This window comes from Panthera onca, chromosome E1 (genome assembly GCF_046562875.1).
Source record: "Panthera onca isolate mPanOnc1 chromosome E1, mPanOnc1 haplotype 2, whole genome shotgun sequence".
NCBI classification, from domain to species: domain Eukaryota; kingdom Metazoa; phylum Chordata; class Mammalia; order Carnivora; family Felidae; genus Panthera; species Panthera onca.
The window spans coordinates 58,289,024-58,306,536 of record NC_138352.1 but is presented as its reverse complement, the minus strand read 5'-3'; the positions used below and the strand labels follow the sequence as shown (position 1 = coordinate 58,306,536).

At 47.2% G+C, this 17,513-nt stretch overlaps 2 protein-coding genes across 2 annotated transcripts; both read right to left on the bottom strand.

Moving 5' to 3' along the window:
• Positions 1-86: 86 nt before the first annotated feature.
• On the bottom strand, positions 87-9,179 carry IFI35 (interferon induced protein 35). The gene is made up of 7 exons (XM_060646010.3): positions 8,956-9,179; positions 1,809-1,910; positions 1,315-1,462; positions 1,136-1,242; positions 851-1,037; positions 650-756; positions 87-436 (listed from the first exon to the last, which is right to left on the bottom strand). Exons 1-7 carry the CDS (start codon positions 8,974-8,976, stop codon positions 245-247), a joined length of 864 nt encoding a protein of 287 aa, XP_060501993.3. The 5' UTR covers positions 8,977-9,179; the 3' UTR covers positions 87-244.
• A 1,571-nt stretch (positions 9,180-10,750) lies between these two features.
• RPL27 (ribosomal protein L27) lies at positions 10,751-13,854 on the bottom strand. The gene is made up of 5 exons (XM_060646006.3): positions 13,735-13,854; positions 13,410-13,492; positions 12,303-12,472; positions 10,951-11,061; positions 10,751-10,847 (listed from the first exon to the last, which is right to left on the bottom strand). Exons 2-5 carry the CDS (start codon positions 13,488-13,490, stop codon positions 10,799-10,801), a joined length of 411 nt encoding a protein of 136 aa, XP_060501989.1. The 5' UTR covers positions 13,491-13,492; positions 13,735-13,854; the 3' UTR covers positions 10,751-10,798.
• Between the last annotated feature and the right edge of the window lie 3,659 nt (positions 13,855-17,513).

Sequence of the window (17,513 nt, the reverse complement as noted above, 5' to 3'; positions counted from 1 at the left end):
AGTGGAGGGGAAGGTGGGCTCCTGGAAGGTGAGGGTTCCTCCTTCTGTGCTCACATCAAGTTTCCTTTCAGGAAATGAAATGAGAAGAGGGTCACGCCACTTTTATTGTTCTTGGGCAGCATTTCATAAGCCATAATCCCTGCCGCTGTTGACCAGCACGATCTCTTGCACCTGTGCGCCCAAATCCAGCCTGGTTTGAGAGGCTTGGCAGGGGTGCGGGTGAGGGGATGAGAAGGGCAGGCTCTTAGCCTGACGTGGTGGTGAAGACCGCCAGGCCCCGCTGTCCTGGGGGCACGACTGTTAGGGCCTCCACCTCCCCACCTCCACGGGAGGGCTTCTGGAAGTGGATCTCCAGGATGTCCTGAAGCTCCGGGCCATCCAGGACGTCAGGAATGTCGAGCACCAGCACTGACTGGGGCACTGGCCGGAACACGATCTGGAAAAGGAGCCAGGAGATGGGCCTGGTTCATGAGAGTCAGGGACTGGGGGCAGGCAGTGCCCCTGGGGGTCTGGGAAGGGCCGGGAGGCCTGAGAGGCTGGCTGGCAATGGGGAGGGCAGTGGAGTCAGGGGACTCTGATCCTTTCTTGGGCAAGTGTCTGCCAGGCAGACAGGTTCCTGGCCCAGCCACCATTTCACCTTCCCACTTACCTCAGCCTTCTGGATCTCCCCACTTAGGAAGGGAGAGATTCTCAAAGGGAAGCTTTTCGTGCCCAGTGGCACTGTAAACTGGCCAGCCTGGCACAGGTGCTGGGCCACTGTGGGGACAGAGAGGGACAGACCTCTAGCATCAGGGCTTTTCTCCCCTGTGGCCGGATGCATCAGCCCCAGTCTTGTCGGCAAGACCCTTACCTGCATCCTTAGTGAAACTCAGCACGACACCACTTTGCAGCAGCTTCCGACTCTCCACATCGCCACCCCCATTCCTGGACTTGCCAAAGAAGATCTCCAGCTTGTCCAGCAGCTCCTCCTCACTCAGCCTGAGCCCTGCAGGAAACCCACTGACCAGCACACTCCTCCTGCTTATCTGTGTGGACACCTAGGGACAGACAGGAGGGAGAGGTACAGCCCCACTCATCCCCTGTGCCCAAGTGCATGGCACCCCCTGCATGTCCCAGGACGCTGCAGTCCTGTCACCTGGATGGTGGTCACCACGGGCAGCTCCAAGGACTGGACTTGCACCCGCAGCCGGCACTCATCGATGTCGATCTTATGCTCCTTTTGTTGCAGCACCCTCTTGGCCACTGGGTCGGGGGAGCAGGGTCAGTACTGGGAAGCCTCCCAGCCTCCCTCCCAGGGCCTCTGTGAGAGCTCACCCTTGGGATCGTCGAAGGTGACCAGAGCAGAGCCTCCAGGCAGAGGGTAGCAGATCCGTAGTTTGGAAACCAAAGGCTTGGACCCTTCTGTGCCCTGCTGAGTGTGTCCTCGGAACACCAGCGGGACCAAGGGCACCGGGAATGGGACCTGGAGGTGGGGGAGGGGAGGCTGATGCAGCCTTCAAGGGTGGGAGAGGCCCCACCACCCCTAGAAGGAAAGCGTTCCATGGAATTGAGGCCGGGGATGAGCACACTTATTGAAAGGAGAGCTGGATAAACGGGTGGATGAAGGTAGGTCAAGCCCGTAGGAGCACCTTCCACACAAGATGTTGCTTTGTCCTCACAAGCCTGCAAGTTTGGTAGCTCAGCGTCACAGATGAGAAAACAGATCCAGAGAGTTCAAGTGCCATACTGGAGGTCATGCAGTGAGGAAGTGGCAGAGCCAGGAGAGAAACTGGTTCTTTCTACCACACCACGCCCCTCTCCCAGCTTACCTGGTCGTGGTGAGGGAAGTCCCCAAATTCCCTCCTCCGCTGCTGCAGCTGCTGCAGCCTCCTCTTTAGTCTGGCCTGCTCCTCCCGAAGGGCATGGAGAGCCTATTGGGGTGGGGGAGACGACCAGACTTCCATCTGCCTTCCCAGAGAATGAGCCCAGGGGAAAGGGACCCGATCCTGGACTCTCCCACAGCAGAGCTGATGCTCAGCTCCGGAACAGCCCAACCCCTTTCCCCTGTCCCGGGGTTGGCCCTGGCCCACTCTCCTCAGGATTTGGTTGGCCTCATCTCAGGTGGGGGAGGGGGACAAGCGGAAGAGCCCTTGCAGCAGCCACAGCTGCGTTGTTACAGGACAGCTTGCATTTAACAGACACCGAGCTCCTGCTGTGCGATGCTGGGCACTGACACAGGGCAAGGGGGGAGAAGAGGCTAGCCCTCGGGTCTGTACAAAACACCACCCAAGACAGTGTACCCTCACATGACAGACTGTGGAGGACATCAGGAGTATGGAGGAGGGACAGTCCCATAGGGCTTAACATAACTAGGGAGGCCTCTGGGAGGAGTGGGGGCTTAGAGTGGCAAAATGTCATAGTATTCACTAACTTTTTTTTTTAATGTTCATTTGTTTTTGAGAGAGAGAGCTTGCATGCACATGCATGCACACATGAACGGGGGAGGGGGAGAGAGAGAGAGAGAGAGAGAGAGAGAGAGACAGAGAGAGAGAATCCAAAGCAGGCTCCACACTGTCAGTGCAAAGTCTGACATGAGGCTCGAGCCCACAAACTGTGAGATCATTACTGGAGCTGGAGTTGGATGCTCAACTGACTGAGCCACCCTAGGTGCCCCAGCTAATGTTTATTGAGCACTTACTATATGTCAGGCACTATGCTAAGCTTTAATTAAAAAAAATTTTTTTGAGAGCACGCAGGAGTGGGAAGAGAGAGAGAAATCTCAAGCAGGCTCCATGCTCAGCATAGAGCCCAATGCGGGGCTCGATCCTATGACCCTGGGATCATAACCTGAGCCGAAATCAAGAGTCAGATGCTCAACCAATTGAGCCATGCAGGCACCCTGTGCTAAGCGTTTTACGGCTTTTATATGGCTCAATTCTTGAAACAACCCTGTGAAATAAATTCCCTCTTATCCTTATTTTATAGATGAGGAAACTGAAGCTCAGAGAGGTTAAGTGACTTGCTTGAAGTCATTCAGCCCTATGCAGTCTGACTCCAGACTGCTAATCTGTGCTTTACAGTGAAGAAATCAAGCCCAGGGTGGGGGAACAATTTACCCCACATCTCCTAGCTTGTCCCTTGACTGCCATTCTTTCCACTGCAGCAAGCAGCCTTTCAGGCTGGGTGTGATTTGGAGCAAGTCCAGAGACAGAGAGTGACAACATGGGCAGGGGAATGACACCAGGGATACGAATAAATGCACCTTTGTTTGTGGGATGAAGTAGATGTTAGCTGGCAGAGTTCACTCTGTGGTTGGGAAGCCTGATAAATAAGGTCAGCTCAGAGAAGTGTGAGCTCACTGGGGAAGGCGGGACTCTGTCCTAGTCATCTCTGTATCCCCAGTGTTCAGCAGAGTTCCTGGCACAAAACAGGCATTCAGTAAATGTGTGTTGAATGAATGAATGAATGAATGAAGTGAATTAATGACAGAATGGGAGTATATTACAGAGGGCATTGAATTATTCAGTGTGAGTTCACTCTATTTTAAACAGACAAAAACAAGGGCTTGACCAAATAATGCTGGTTTATGAGTAGTGAGAAAGGTACCTAGTTCTTTATATGCCTACAAACAAGGTGTCTTTAAGGGCCAGTTAGATGACATCGGTGAGTCTAGGGAGCCAGTGTAGACCATAGGGAGTGCTAGGGACTCACAAACTGGAGAGAGCATGTCCCCGCTAAAGTGGCAACTTCTTCTCAGCTCCAACCAAGATTTTCTTTTCTTTTCTAAGTTATTTATTTATTTTGAGAGCAAGAGCATGTGCAGGAAGGGGGAAGGGCAGAGAGAAAGAGAGAGAGAAAATCCGAAGCAGGCTCTGCAAAAGCAGTGTGGAGCCCAATGTGGGGCTCAAACCCACAAACCATGAGATCATGACCTGAGCTGAAACCAAGAGTCAGACACTTAACCAACTGAACCACCCAGGCACCTCATCCAACCAAGATTTTCTCACATGGGAATGTGGTTCCTGTATCCCATTTCTTCTTTTTCTTTTCTTTCTTTTTTTTTTTTTTTAAAGTAAGCTCTATGCCCAACATGGGGCTTGAACTCATAACCCCAAGATCAAGAGTCATGTGCTGTACCAACTGAGCTGCCAGGTGCCCCATATATTCCCGTTTAAAAATATATATATATTTATTTGGGGGGAGAGTACAAGCAGAGGAGCGGCAGAGAGAGGGGGACAGAGAATCTGAAGCAGGCTCTGTGCAGTGAGCCCAATGTGGGACTGGAACTTACGAACACCAGATCATGACCTGAGCCGAAGTCGGACACTCAACTGACTGAACCACCAAGGTGCCCCTCCCCATATCTTCCCATTTTTAAGGGAAATAAAAATCTGAATTTTTATTTGAAAGAGATAATTCAATTTAAAAATATATGAAAAAGTAAATTTAAAAAAATGAAATTCATTTTAAGATGTTTTGAACTAGATTCAGTCCTAAGTTTATTCTCTTTTTACTTCTGCTTTAAATCTTGATCTAAATATACATAATTGTTTGAAAATCTAGTAATTAGCAATGCTATTTAATAAAATAACTTTTAGTGGCACCTGGGTGGCTCAGTTGTTCAACTCTGGGTTTTGGCTCAAGTTATGACCTCACGGTTTTGTGGATTGAAGCTCCACATTGGTCTCCGCACTGACAATACAGAGCCTGCTTGGGATTCTCTCTCTTCCTCTCTCTCTCTCTCTCCCTCTGCCCCTCCCCCACTTCTGCTATCTCTCACTCTCTAAATAAAATAAACAAACAAAATTTAAAAATAAAGATAAAATAAAATAAAATAGCTTTAAAAAAGGGCACCAGGGTGGATCAGTCATTTAAGCATCCAACTCTTGATCTTGGCTCAGGTCATGATCTTGCGGTTTATAAGTTTGAGCCTCACATCAGGCTTTGCTCTGATGTGACACAGAATCTGAATCTGAGCTGTGAGCACAGAGTGTGATGTGGGGCTCGAACCCATGAGCCATGAAGTCAGGTGCTTAACTTACTGAGCCACCCAGGTGCCCCACTATAGAGTTTTTTTTAATGTTTATTTTGAGCAAGCGAGTGAGAGAGAGTGTGGGTGCATGAGCAGGGGAGGGGCAGAGAGAGAGAGGGAGAGAATCCCAAGCAGGCTCCATGCTGTCCGTGCAGAGGCCCACTTGGGGCTTGATCCCATGAACTGTGAGACCATGACTTGAGCTGAAATCAAGAGTCAGACACTTAACTGACTGAGCCATCCACACGCCCCTAAATATAGAGTTTTTAAAAGAACCATTGGAGCAGGGGAGTTCAGATCTAATATAAGTAGGGGATGGAGAACTAGTGAAGATTTCTGAGGGGGGTGAGGTGGTGGACATGGTGTTTAAGAGAGCAACTTGGCAGCCATGGCACGATGAGCTGGAGCAGCGGGAACTGGGGAGGGACACTCTGAGGTTCTAATTCCTCCTGACATGACAGAAGCTGAGCTGGACCTCTGGCAATGGGCATGCACGGGTGAGCACATTTCAGGAAGCAGGCCTCCAGACTCTGTGGATGTTTATATTAAGGAGACGGAGAGGACAAACTGGAGAGACAATGCCAAGGTTGTAGACTTGGGGGTCAAGAATTTGGTAGAATCCACTGACCCAGCAGGCAAGGGAAGAGGGCAAGTGGTTATTGGGGGCCTGTCAGGTGCTGGGCACAGTTGGACTCCGTCTCATTTTAAGTATCACAGAACTGCCTCCTGTCTCCAAGTTCCAACTGGAACTTCTCTCTTATAGGACCCTCTTAAGGACAACACAAGCTGACTGTAGTCACTTACATGAATTCAACTATACATGCTATTATTTGCGTGACATGATAACATGGTCTCCTAAATGTAAGCCAATGTACATCTGGTGCTTAACCGAAAAAAACTGCAATCCATTCTACATGGAGCTCACTGAGTGACTGTAAATTCTGGATACTGTAGGGGTGAGTTAATGATTTAAGGTTAATTTTGACTACCTACATTCTTCTGCCTTACTTGCGAAATTTACAACCTAATCACCCCATAAGATAAAATCTCCTGCTGTCTATGTTCATCATAGGGTATTGGGAGGCTGTTCGGCATAACAGTTAAGAACACAAACTCTGGAGACAAACCTCCAACGCTTACATCCAGCTCCTTTTAGTACTGCAAGACAATGAACAAGTTATTTAACTCTCTGTGCCTTGGTTTCCTTATCTGCAAAATGGACATAATAGCAATTTCCACCTATAATTTTGTTGGGAACAATGGTGCCTGGCACATGATGAGTGCTATGTTGAATGTTTCCTATTTTATGAATCCTCATTTTATATGAGGAACCTGAGGTTTGTCAGGGTTAATTAATGAGCCAAAGTAAGTCAAACTCGAGGCCATTGAAGACACATATGGTCAGGGACAGGACTTGGTGGAAATAACTCTGGGTTGGAGCAGCATGTGTATTGGAAGAAGTCAAAAGGAAGGAAGGGCTCTGTGAGGGACAGAGCTTTAAAACTGTAATCTTTGGGGCACCTGAGTGGCTCAGTCGGTTGAGCGTCCAACTTTGACTTAGGTCTTGATCTCACTGTGAGTTCAAGCCCCAGCACTGGGCTCTCTGCTGTCAGCACAGAGCCTGCTTTGGATCCTCTCTGCCCCTCCCCATTCACACTCTCTATCTCTCAAAAATAAATACACATTAAAAAAAAAAAAAAGGGTAAAAAAAAAGAAAAAAACAAAAACAGCCCAAAAGAGAGGTGTCCAGCTGGCTTAGTCAGTAGAGCATGCAACTCTTGATCTCAGGGTCTGAGTTTGAGACCCAGGTTGGGTAGAGCTTACATTAAAAAAAAAAAAAAAAAAAAAAAAAAAGCCAAAAAACAAAAAAAAGCCCACACGAAAAAAGTCAAAAATAAATCTACATGTCCAACTATAGAGGAATAGCCTAATAAATATATTACGTAGCAATTAGAAGACATTAAAGAACATTTAACAATATGAAGAAATACACTAAGCTAAAAAAGCAAAATACAAAATAAAACTGTACAGAGTGTGATCTCTATTCTGTTGATTTAAAAAGTTTCATTTCAGAGGCACCTGGGTGGCTCAGTCAGTTAAGCATCTGACTCTCGATTTCGCCTCAGGTCATGATCTCATGGTTTTTTAGTTCAAACCCCACGTCAGGGTTTGTGCTGACAGTACAAAGCCTGTTTGGGATTCTCTCTCCCTCTCTCTGTTCCTTCCCTGTTCTCTCTTTCTCAAAATAAATAAATAAACATTAAAAAAAAAAAAAAGTTTCCTGAAGGGCTCCTGGGTGGCTCAGTTGGCTAAGTGTCCGACTTCAGCTCAGGTCATGATCTTGCAGGTCTGTGAGTTTGAGCCCCACATTGGGCTCTGTGCTGACAGCTCAGAGCCTGGAGCCTGCTTCAGATCCTCTGTCCCCCTGTCTCTCTGACCCTCACACCCTTCTCTCAAAAATAAATGGACATTAAAAAAAAGTCATAGGGGTGCCTGGGTGGTTCAGCTGGTTAAGTGTCCGACTCTTCTTTTTGGCTTCGGTCATGGTTGTGAGATCGAGCCCCAGGTTGGGCTCTGCTCTGAAAATGTGGAGGCTGCTTGGGATTCTCTCTCTCCCTGTTTGCCCTCCTCCCCCCACTCGTACTCTCTCTCTCAAAATAAATAAAAATAAACAATAAAAAAAAAGTCATAATAAAAAAGTCTCCTGCACCCATTTTAGAGGTAGGAGTGAAATGGAGGTGAATCAAGATAATCTTGGGGAATAGGGGTTCTGAAAGGTTGGCAATAATATTAAGAATAACAAACACGTATTGTACGTTTAGGAGGTGCCAACCAGTGTGCTAAGTTTTTACTATATTGACTTATAGATTATCTGCTTAAATTAAAAAAAAATTTTTTTTACATTTATTTTTGTGCCATGAGGGAGATAGAGCACAGTGGGGGAGGGGCAGAGAAGGAGACACAGAATCCGAAGCAGGCTCCAGGCTCTGAGCCATCATCACAGAGCCCGACGCGGGGCTAGAACTCACCGAGCGCAAGATCATGACCTGAGCCAAAGTTGGGAGCTTAACCGACTGAGCCACCCAGGCGCCCCAAAGATTTTTTTAAAGTAATCTCTAAACCCAACGTGGGGCTCGAATTTACAACCCTGAGATTAAGAGTTTCATGCTCCACCGGCTCAGCCGGCCCTGAGCCTGTGATCTTTCTTACTACATTTGAGGGGCAAGTGAAAAATTCCCAAGCAAGAAAGACATGTGTATTTATAACAGATGGGGTAGTATCAGGGAGGGGGGAAAAGGAAGAAACTGGAAAGGGGAGGAGATGCATTCATTTAACAGCTGTTTATTGAGGGCTGCGTGCATGCCAGGCACAGTGCTGGCATGGTGAACAGGCTGGACGGGGGACCAGTCTTAGTCTAGCAGGAGTAGGATCATTCACAGGTCAGGAAAGGGAGGAGCACAGCACACAGTGGGAAGGTGAGCTCTCAGAGGAGAGACATGTCTCCCTGTGACCTGGAAGAGCGCCTAAGATTCAGCTGACATCAACAATAAGGTGAGGAACTATCTATTTCAACTCTAAGATGAAATATAAGGAAGCAAGTTTGTTGGGCAAGATCTCAGGAGATAAGGGTGTGAACAGGTCTTACACTTTTTGGGTCATAAAACCCTTTGAGTATCTAACAAGAACTACGGATTCTCTTTCAGAAAAATGCACATTCACACAAGAAATGCTTGAGCTCCTGAGGTGTAGGTTATAGAACTATCTTTGAGGCAGTGGGTTAGGGGAGAGGTAATCCCCACCACATTTCTCCCCAGTCCTTCAGCAAGTCTAAGAGATGAGCAGAGAGGGGCTTGGCCACCAGACCCGGAGATACCTGCAGATTTCCAGCCGAGCGAAATGCTCCTCTGCTTCTCGCCCCTCCCCCCAACACTCTCCTCACTTACGGCATCATGGGTCACTGACATGGGCCTGGGGTCCGGCTGGCAAGAGTTGTGGCTTCGGAGCCAGGCACAAAGTGGCAGTGTCCACAGCGACAGAACTCTTGCTTGTACCTTCTGATGGGCTTTAGTCTCCTCTAAGCCGGACCTGAAATACACTTCTGATGTAGAACCGGCAGGCTCTTTGCTTCCACTTTCATTTCACCAAAATCCCTGCCCTTCGGTGTTCACACGCCCCCAGCTGGTTTCCCCACCCCAGGGAGGAGCCTTTCTGGTCTCGGAAGTTGACTTCACCCAGATAGAAGGTCTCAGGGGAGTCTACCCATAAACATAGGCAAACAGAATGTGGGCCCCAACCTACCCCTCATTCTAACACAAGCCTTTTGGTAGAATAGTGTCTTTGTTATTTCCCTGGAACCTAGAAAGATGCCAGGCACACACAAATTAAGATTAATTGAATGAGAAAGGCAACCAGGATGGTTAAAGCCTTTCCACCAAATTCACAAGAGCTGTACTAATAGCCAGCATTTGTTGGGAGCTGTTCTGTGCCCAATACTGGATCTGCTTTACATGAATTAACTTAATCTTTAAAACAACCCCACAAAGTTGGTTCCATTTTTGCCATTTTACAGATGAGCTTGTAAACTTCAGAGGCAAAGAAGTGCAGAAACTTGCTTAGAGGTCCTATTGCTAGGAAGCATGTATCTAAACCTGGTTAGAACAATACTTGAACTTGAGCCTTGAGGTTGAGTGGAAGGAACTTGGAAGTTTTAGGCAGAAGGCTTAAATTCTGTTCCATTTGTGACTGAGCAGGCAAGCTACTTAGAGGGGTCTGTCTCAAGAGAGATGTTCGATACTTAAAGGTGAAGAATCAAATGAAACTACACAGGACACAGTGCACAATGTTTCCTATTAGCTAGTCCATGATATTTCCAGAGTAATTTATACTCAGCCCATCTCAATCTCTTTCCCTACATCCCAGGGGTATGTGTGCCAAGTGTAAGGCTTGGCAAATGTGCCTGTTTGAATCCTTCCATCTAGTGACAGAACCAATTCAAATGGAGAGCCTATTTTGCCAGTAAAACAGAGTCAACACTTAGGGTCCAATGAAAGGTAAAATGCCAAATAAAAGGACCAAATTATCTTTCCTGCAACTGTGGGGACATACCCATGCCCAAGACCCTTGAACCACACCTTTTCTTGTTCTGCTAGCCAGGCCATTTGAGGACCTCTTCTAATCTCACTAACAATGGGTGCTCTAGGGGTCAGGCCTTCATTAGTCCCCACTGCTATCTAGAGCAGTTCTCCAATGTGGGCCTCATCACAGCAGCACAGGGATCACTGGACAACCTGCTTGAAATTCTGACCTACTAAACCTCAAGAGTGGGACTTCAGCACCTTGTCATTGTTCAGAGAACCTCAGATTAGTGGCTCTCAATCCAAAGTAATCAGTGCCTGCTGAGAGGGGCCTGTAGGTGTTCACAATGGAGGGTGGAGGGAGGAGAGTGGCCCAGGTTCTCTATGTAGGTAACAGGTTGAAGCCAGGGATGCTAAACAACTCTGCACCTACACATCAGTAGTAGTCTTTTTTTGGGGAAATCATTCAGTAGCTCACGCCTTACCCACCGAGGGCGGTCAGATGATTAAAGGATTATCAGGAGGAGGACATAAGTAGTCCAAATCTCACAAAAGCGCTATTTTATATACTTTCCCACAACCTCTCCTCTCACCCACCACCCAACGTCTTATCATATGAATGTTCTTCAACAGTCTAATAATACATGCTACAAGCAGACAGTGATTTTTTTTTTTTTTTTTTGGTATTTTTAATGACTGAAACAAAACAAACTTAAAACCGCAGCTTCTGGAAGAACCATTTGTTCTTGCCGGTCTTGTACCTAGACAGAAAGAAAAGGACACCAATGAGAACAGTGAAACTCAATTCCCTTCATGGAGGATATGGATACCATATTCCCAACATCCACTACCAAAGCTATTTACCTCTCCTCGAACTTGACCTTGGCCTCTCGTCGGGCCTTGCGTTTAAGAGCAGGGTCTCTGAAGACATCCTTGTTGACAACAGTTTTGTCCAAGGGGATATCCACAGAGTACCTGGGGACAACAGTGGGGAGGGAAGATCAGCCCACATGCGGCCAGGGCCTTCGCACAGTCTGGGACATTGGGATGGCAGGGTCTGTCTCCACAGGAGCAATCCGCAAAAGCTGTGCCAAAGTCCTGATGATATTTTTTGGAAACTGCCAATTTAAAAAGACTCAAACCATGAAAATACTTCACGTTTCATTCTCAACTTTCCACAGTGACTATTTTTCTGGCTAAGGATTGTCACTTTAATCATGGTGGTTGGCCAGCTTCCTATTTGGAGCCATTTTATTTAGTGGTGTTCAAGTTGTGCCCGGGGAAGGGTTAGCCTCATTATGAGAATGCAAAAGCTGGGTGACTAGTTACCGAGGTCTGTTTCCCAGCACCTGAGAAACAGCAATGCCCTTTTAAGACAGCCAATTAAGAGTAAACATGCAGCCACCGGTACCAAACTGTAAGGCACACACTGCTGGGTTTTGGCAATTATCGTTCAGGACTCTCTCAAATGTTTTTATTTCCTTATAACCTATACACCAAGATAGCGTGAATGGCACACAATACTGTGAACGGCCAGGAACTCAAGGGCTTGAGAGCCAAGTGGAATCAGTTGGGGAGAGGTTTGCTTTCCTTTATTTATCAACAATTTTTGAAAGCCTATAAAAACTATCCTTGAAAGTGGAATAGTGGAAGACAGCAGGCCAGATCCCGTGCCTGTATTTATCGTGATTGCAAACAAATGCAGCAATCTTTACCTAACACTTCTAGAATTTTCAGGTGAGGAGACAGATCAAGAGCAAGCTTGGAAAAGATTTTTCAATCCTGCTTGGCCCAGTAAGGGAAGTCACCACAGAAAATGACAGAACACAGCTCCACATTGAATTAAAGAGGCAACACTGGGGGGGGGGCGGCGCTTGGGTGGCTCAGTCGGCCGAGTGTCCGACATCCGCTCAGGTCAGGATCTCACAGTTTGTGGGTTCGAGCCCCACGTCGGGCTTTGTGCTGACAGCTCAGAGCCTGGAGCCTGCTTCAGATTCTGTCTCTCTCTGCCTCTCTCCCACTTGTGCTCTCTCAAAAATAACATTTAAAAAAAAAAAAAGAGGCAGCACTTGAAACCATGACCACTTTGTAAGTCACACATGAAAATGTCTCTTCCCCACACTGGAATGGCTGCAAAGTTGAAAGTTGTCTCTTTATTCAGCAGGCCAGAGGGGAGAAAAGAAAGTCACTTTCATAACCATTCTTGATATGCTCACCTTGTGGGCATGAGGTGATTGTAGTTATAAACTTTCACAAAAGACTTGATCTTTGACCTCTTGGCGATTTTCTTCTTGCCCATGGCAGCTGTCACTTTGCGGGGATAGCGGTCAATTCCAGCCACCAGAGCGTGGCTGTAGGGACGGTCTGAGGTGCCATCATCGATGTTCTGAACAAGCAAGAATCACATGTTAGTAACCGAGGGCCTACTGAGGCACTGTGCTAAATGCAGGCCATGTATAAAAAGAATACCCCCACTCCCAATCTGAGACCCGCTACTGGAAAAACTGCGCAAAGCAGACATTCTGAGTGCTAGGCTAGATGCCCAAACAGTATTGGGTCGTATTCATTCCCACCAAGAATCTGGAAAGGCTTGTGGGAGCTAAGTGATTTAAAACTAACAATAATTAGCATGTATGGAGTGTTTGCTTTCTATCAAGCACTGGTTCTTAGGACTTAACATCTCTTAACTTCTACAATTACATGGCTAGTTGGTGGTCTAACTCCAGAAACCAGTCTCAGACAGATGAGGGAAGGGAAACAAAGGGTGTCCCAGTGGTCCCACAACAACCAAAAGCAAGTGCTTGGCCAGAGCTTAGCAAAATCTCACAAGAGGCCACAAAATGTAGGCAGAAGGCAAAGAACGGAGGGCTAGAATATGCTAAGTGATCGTTTTGTCTAGAAACAATTTCTCCTCTTTTTACAGAATCCCACCTGCAGCACTTAATGTTTTACTTCAGTTGAGTTACTTAACGTCTCCAGACATTAGCAGTAGAAAAGAATCCCCTACGGTTACCTCAAGGACTGTGCATGACACCACCTGGAAAGCAGTGCCAGATACCAAGCAAGCGCTCGATAAACGCCGGGCGTTATTATTTTTTAACGCCTCTTTAGTAGAGAACCCATTATATGTTGGGCGCCCAATTCAACTCACATCTGTTTGTATTTTGCATTTTTCTCTCTCAAGAGCCCCGATCACTCACTCCCACCCGCAATGCTCAGTGACCAATGCCCCCAAGCTAGCTCTTGACTTCCACGCTTGCAGGCCTTCCGAAACCAGCCCCGTTCCTGGGATGTAGGCGCGCAGAGGCTCGCGAGGAGGGTACCTTCACGATGACCGCCTTGCGTCCGGAGTAGCGTCCGGCCAGGACCAGCACCACCTTCCCGGGTTTCATGAATTTGCCCATCTCTGCAGGGGAAGGAGAAGGGGCCGTTCAGAAACCTGCCAAGCCAGGGATGTGGGCCCAGAAGCCAAGGCTGCGCTCACTGCCGTCTTGGCCCAGGCCTCCCGCAGGCCCCCGATCGCAGGATAGGACCGCTACGAAGCCTCCGGAGACCGGGCAAAGGAAAGCGCCCGGCGCCACCCCGGATCTCGACCCCCAGGCCGCGGATGGCAGCGGATTGGAACATCCCGCCCAAGGTTCTACTCACCGACACCAGCTACTCGAGCCTACGGCAGAAAGGAAGAAAGCCCACTTCCGTTAACCTTTCACCTCGGGGAGTATGACCTCACATCCGGTCCCGCCCCGCAAGTTTCGCCCCACCTCTTGAAATCCTTTACGGGCGGAAGAAGCTCTGGCGGGGAGAGCAGTACTTGGGCGTTCATTTATTCAAATCAAACTTTATCAGTAGCTTCCACTAGAAGCAAAGTCTTTCCTCCCGCGTGGGTGGGAAGAGCAAGGAAGGCTCTAAAGCGCGCAGACCTTTGGCTCCACTGCTCTGCCGCACCCCTTGGTTGCAGTTCCTTTTTCTGGCGCTAGAAGGGGACACAGTTTGAAATAGATTTTTATGACTTGAGTCAGAGAGCAAAAATAGGACTTGTATTAGTGTGCATTTTTGGCGTAAGCGGGGAGAGACGAAGATCAGTTAGGCAAAGGTGCTTACCCCCAATATTTAGAATCTAGTGATGTCACAGGCATTCCCGACTAGAATAAGCAGTGAAGAAGGTGAAGGATGATGGTGATAATTCCTGAGCACCTACTCTGTGCTAGGCTTTTTAGGTAGCCTAGATTTACCAAATGATACAGGAGGTGACCCTGGAAGACTGTTTTTAGATGGTTCTTTACTTGTCTTCGGAGTTCAAGAGAAAGGGAAACCATCTTACAGTTTTTCCTTTTCTGAACATGAAAGAATCTATAGAATTGGTCTTGGGCAAGATATGAGAAAAATCAGGGTTTCATCAATTCTCTTCTTAGCCTCTCCAGGGACCAGTTTTCCCTGCAGCCAACACCCCATGCCAGTGGTTTATCACAATAATTATGTACTTACATATCTATATTCAATTACAGTATTTTGTTTCGGAGCACCTGGGTGGCTCAGTCGGTTGAGCATCCGGCTTCCTCTCAGGTCATGATCTCGCGGTTGGTGGGTTCAGCTCCCCATCGGGCTCTGCTCAGACAGCTCAAAGCCTGGACCCTACGTTGGATTCTGTATCTCTCTCTCCGCGCTCCCCCCGCCCCCCACTTGTTCTGTCTCTCTCTCAAAAATAAACATAAACAATTTTTTTTAAATAAAAAAAGATCTTTTGTTTTAAATCGGAAGATGACATTTTAGAATTGGAAGGGACCTCCAGAGATCATCTACTCTGGCCTCTAAGAGGACAGCTCTAGAGCAGCAAAGTCACAGAGATGGTGGTGCAAGAGCAAGTTCTCATTCCTGACCTGGTGCTCTTATCAATAACACTACATCACCCTGTCCATTTCCACCTTCATGGTCTGCTCCCAGCCTGCTGCTGCCTCTTCTGCTGTGTATCTTTTGGAAAATAGAAACCACAGCCGGAAATCTCATAATTGCCTTGGACTCTTCTCACAAACACTCTCCCAAATTAGTACTAAATCTTCTGAATTTTTCCTTGTCTTTTAAATATTTTCTGTCCTTTTCCAGAAAAGGAAAATGTCCCTAAATGATCCAGCCTCAGATCTTTTTCTTCTCCTCCTCAAACCTTTTTTTTTTTTTTTTAATGTTTATTTTTGAGACAGAGAAACAGAGCACGAGCAGGGGAGGGGCAGAGAGAAAGGGAGACACAGAACCCGAAGCAGGCTCTGGGCTGTCAGCACAGGCCAGACGCGGGGCTCGAACTCACAAACCGCCAGATCATGCATGACCTGAGCTGAAGTCAGATGCTTTAACTGACTGAGCCACCCAAGTGTCCCTCTTCCTCAAACTTTTATGTGGATCTGAATTGCTTGCTATGCTTATGAAAGATGGATTTCTAACTTAGGAGATAACAATTTCAGTCCGGAGTGGAGCCATATATGATCTATAGAGCTTATTTTGGGGAGCTTCCCTCAACATAACTCTTAAATTCCCCATTTTTGTGCTTGAAATCCTTCATTGGCTCTGTGTACCGAAGTTTAAACTCACCTTTCTTTTCTTGCAGCCTAAATTCCTTATTTTTCCACATCTTCACATAACCACTCCCTCCCCACTCCCCACCCCCAACTACTGAAATATCCAACCTTTTTGATTCCTGGGGTCTTTACTCAGGTGGGTCCATGTGTCTTTATTCTCCTCCACTGTAGCTAGGCAAAACCCTGTCCAAATCCATCCTTCAAGGCCACTCCAGAGTTCTCCCAGGCAGAATCAATCTCTTCCTTCTGTGCTCCCTGAGCAATCCAATCCATACTCATCTTTATTAGAGAACATCTTATTTGGTTTGGATCAATGGTTCTCAAAGTGTTGTCCCTAAAGCGGCTGCATCAGTCTGGGATGCTTAGAACCTTAGAACTGTGAATTTTCAGGCCACACCCCAGAACAACGGAGTAAAAATCTGTAGGATGGGACCCAGCGATTTTTAACAAGCTACCCAAATCCCCAATGTCCTTAGATCGTGTCTTTGTTGAGGGCAGGGAGTATGTTTTCTCTCTTTCCTCAGTATCTAGCCTGGCCCAGGCAGTTGGCAGGCATTCAAGGATGAATGAATGCAGAACGCCTTAGAAATCTTTTTTTCTAAGATTTTAAGTACCTCTACAGCCCACATGGGGCTTCAACCTATTACCCTGAGATAAAGAATTGCATGCTCTAGCAACTGAGCCAGGCAGTTGCCTCTACCTTTAAGAATGCTTTGCAAGGGCGCCTGGGTAGCTTGGTCAGTTAAGCATCCAACTCTTGGTTTCAGCTCAGGTGGAGATCTCATGGTTCAGGAGTTCAAGCGCCGCGTCAGGCTCTGTGCTGACAGCGCAGGGCCTGCTTGGAATTGTCTTTCTCCGCTCGCTCTCTCAAAATAAATAAACTTAAGAAATTAAAAAAAAAAAAATGCTTTGCAGATCATACTTTTATAACAGTGCAGCCTGCACTTTCATGGATACATATCCATGATTCTTTTTCATCTTGTTCTTGCATATGCTTAGACCTAGGCTGACTGTTCCCTTCTCTCCTCCCTTGTCCTGTGTGCCTCACCCCAAGCCAAGGACAGAGTTCTGTCCTAAGTAATAATGCAGATGATATCAGTGACTAGCAGATATCTGACTGCTGGGATGCTGGCAGCATTGTCTCCGTCTCTACATATTGTCTTTTTGTTTCAGGAAGAACTCGACAGAATGGTGGCTGTCTGTCCATCTCCTTGTGGCCTAGTCCCTTGGCAGCTGAAATTTCTGGTAGGTATGTGGGAAATACCTTCTCTTCCCCAAAGTGACGGTGGAGCGAGGGGGTGGATAAAGGAGAGAGAGGAAGAAAAGATCTAGAAGCAGCATGATACAATGAGGTCACATGATAGAATATAAAGACCATAAGATTTGGATTCGGGCAACTTGAGTACAAATCTCAGCTCTTCCATCACATACACCTGGACAAAATGTTTAACCTCAGTGTACTCGGCTATAAAATGGAGATAATATGGTCTTGTCTTAGAAGTAGTGAGGATTCAGTTAGGATGGCCTAAAACAGCTTCCCATGATGCTTGATACAGATTAGAATCAAAACCTTGATACAAATTAGTCTTTGTGAGGATTAGAAAAATACTGGGGTGGTTCAGGGCTGTGCCACATAGTCACGGCACTTATCATCCACCCTGGATGATATCTAGATAAATGGACTTAAAAGTGCCAGCTCCAAAAGTGGCAGGCAAGGTGAGATTTGCCGTGGGAACAGACTGCATGCCTGGGCGAGATGGGATGATAACATTTGGGAGAAAGAAACCACCACCAAAGTTGACCTGGTCCAGGATAGAGGGCCAAGAAGAGGCAGAAAGGCCAAGAGCCAGAGGCTGCTCA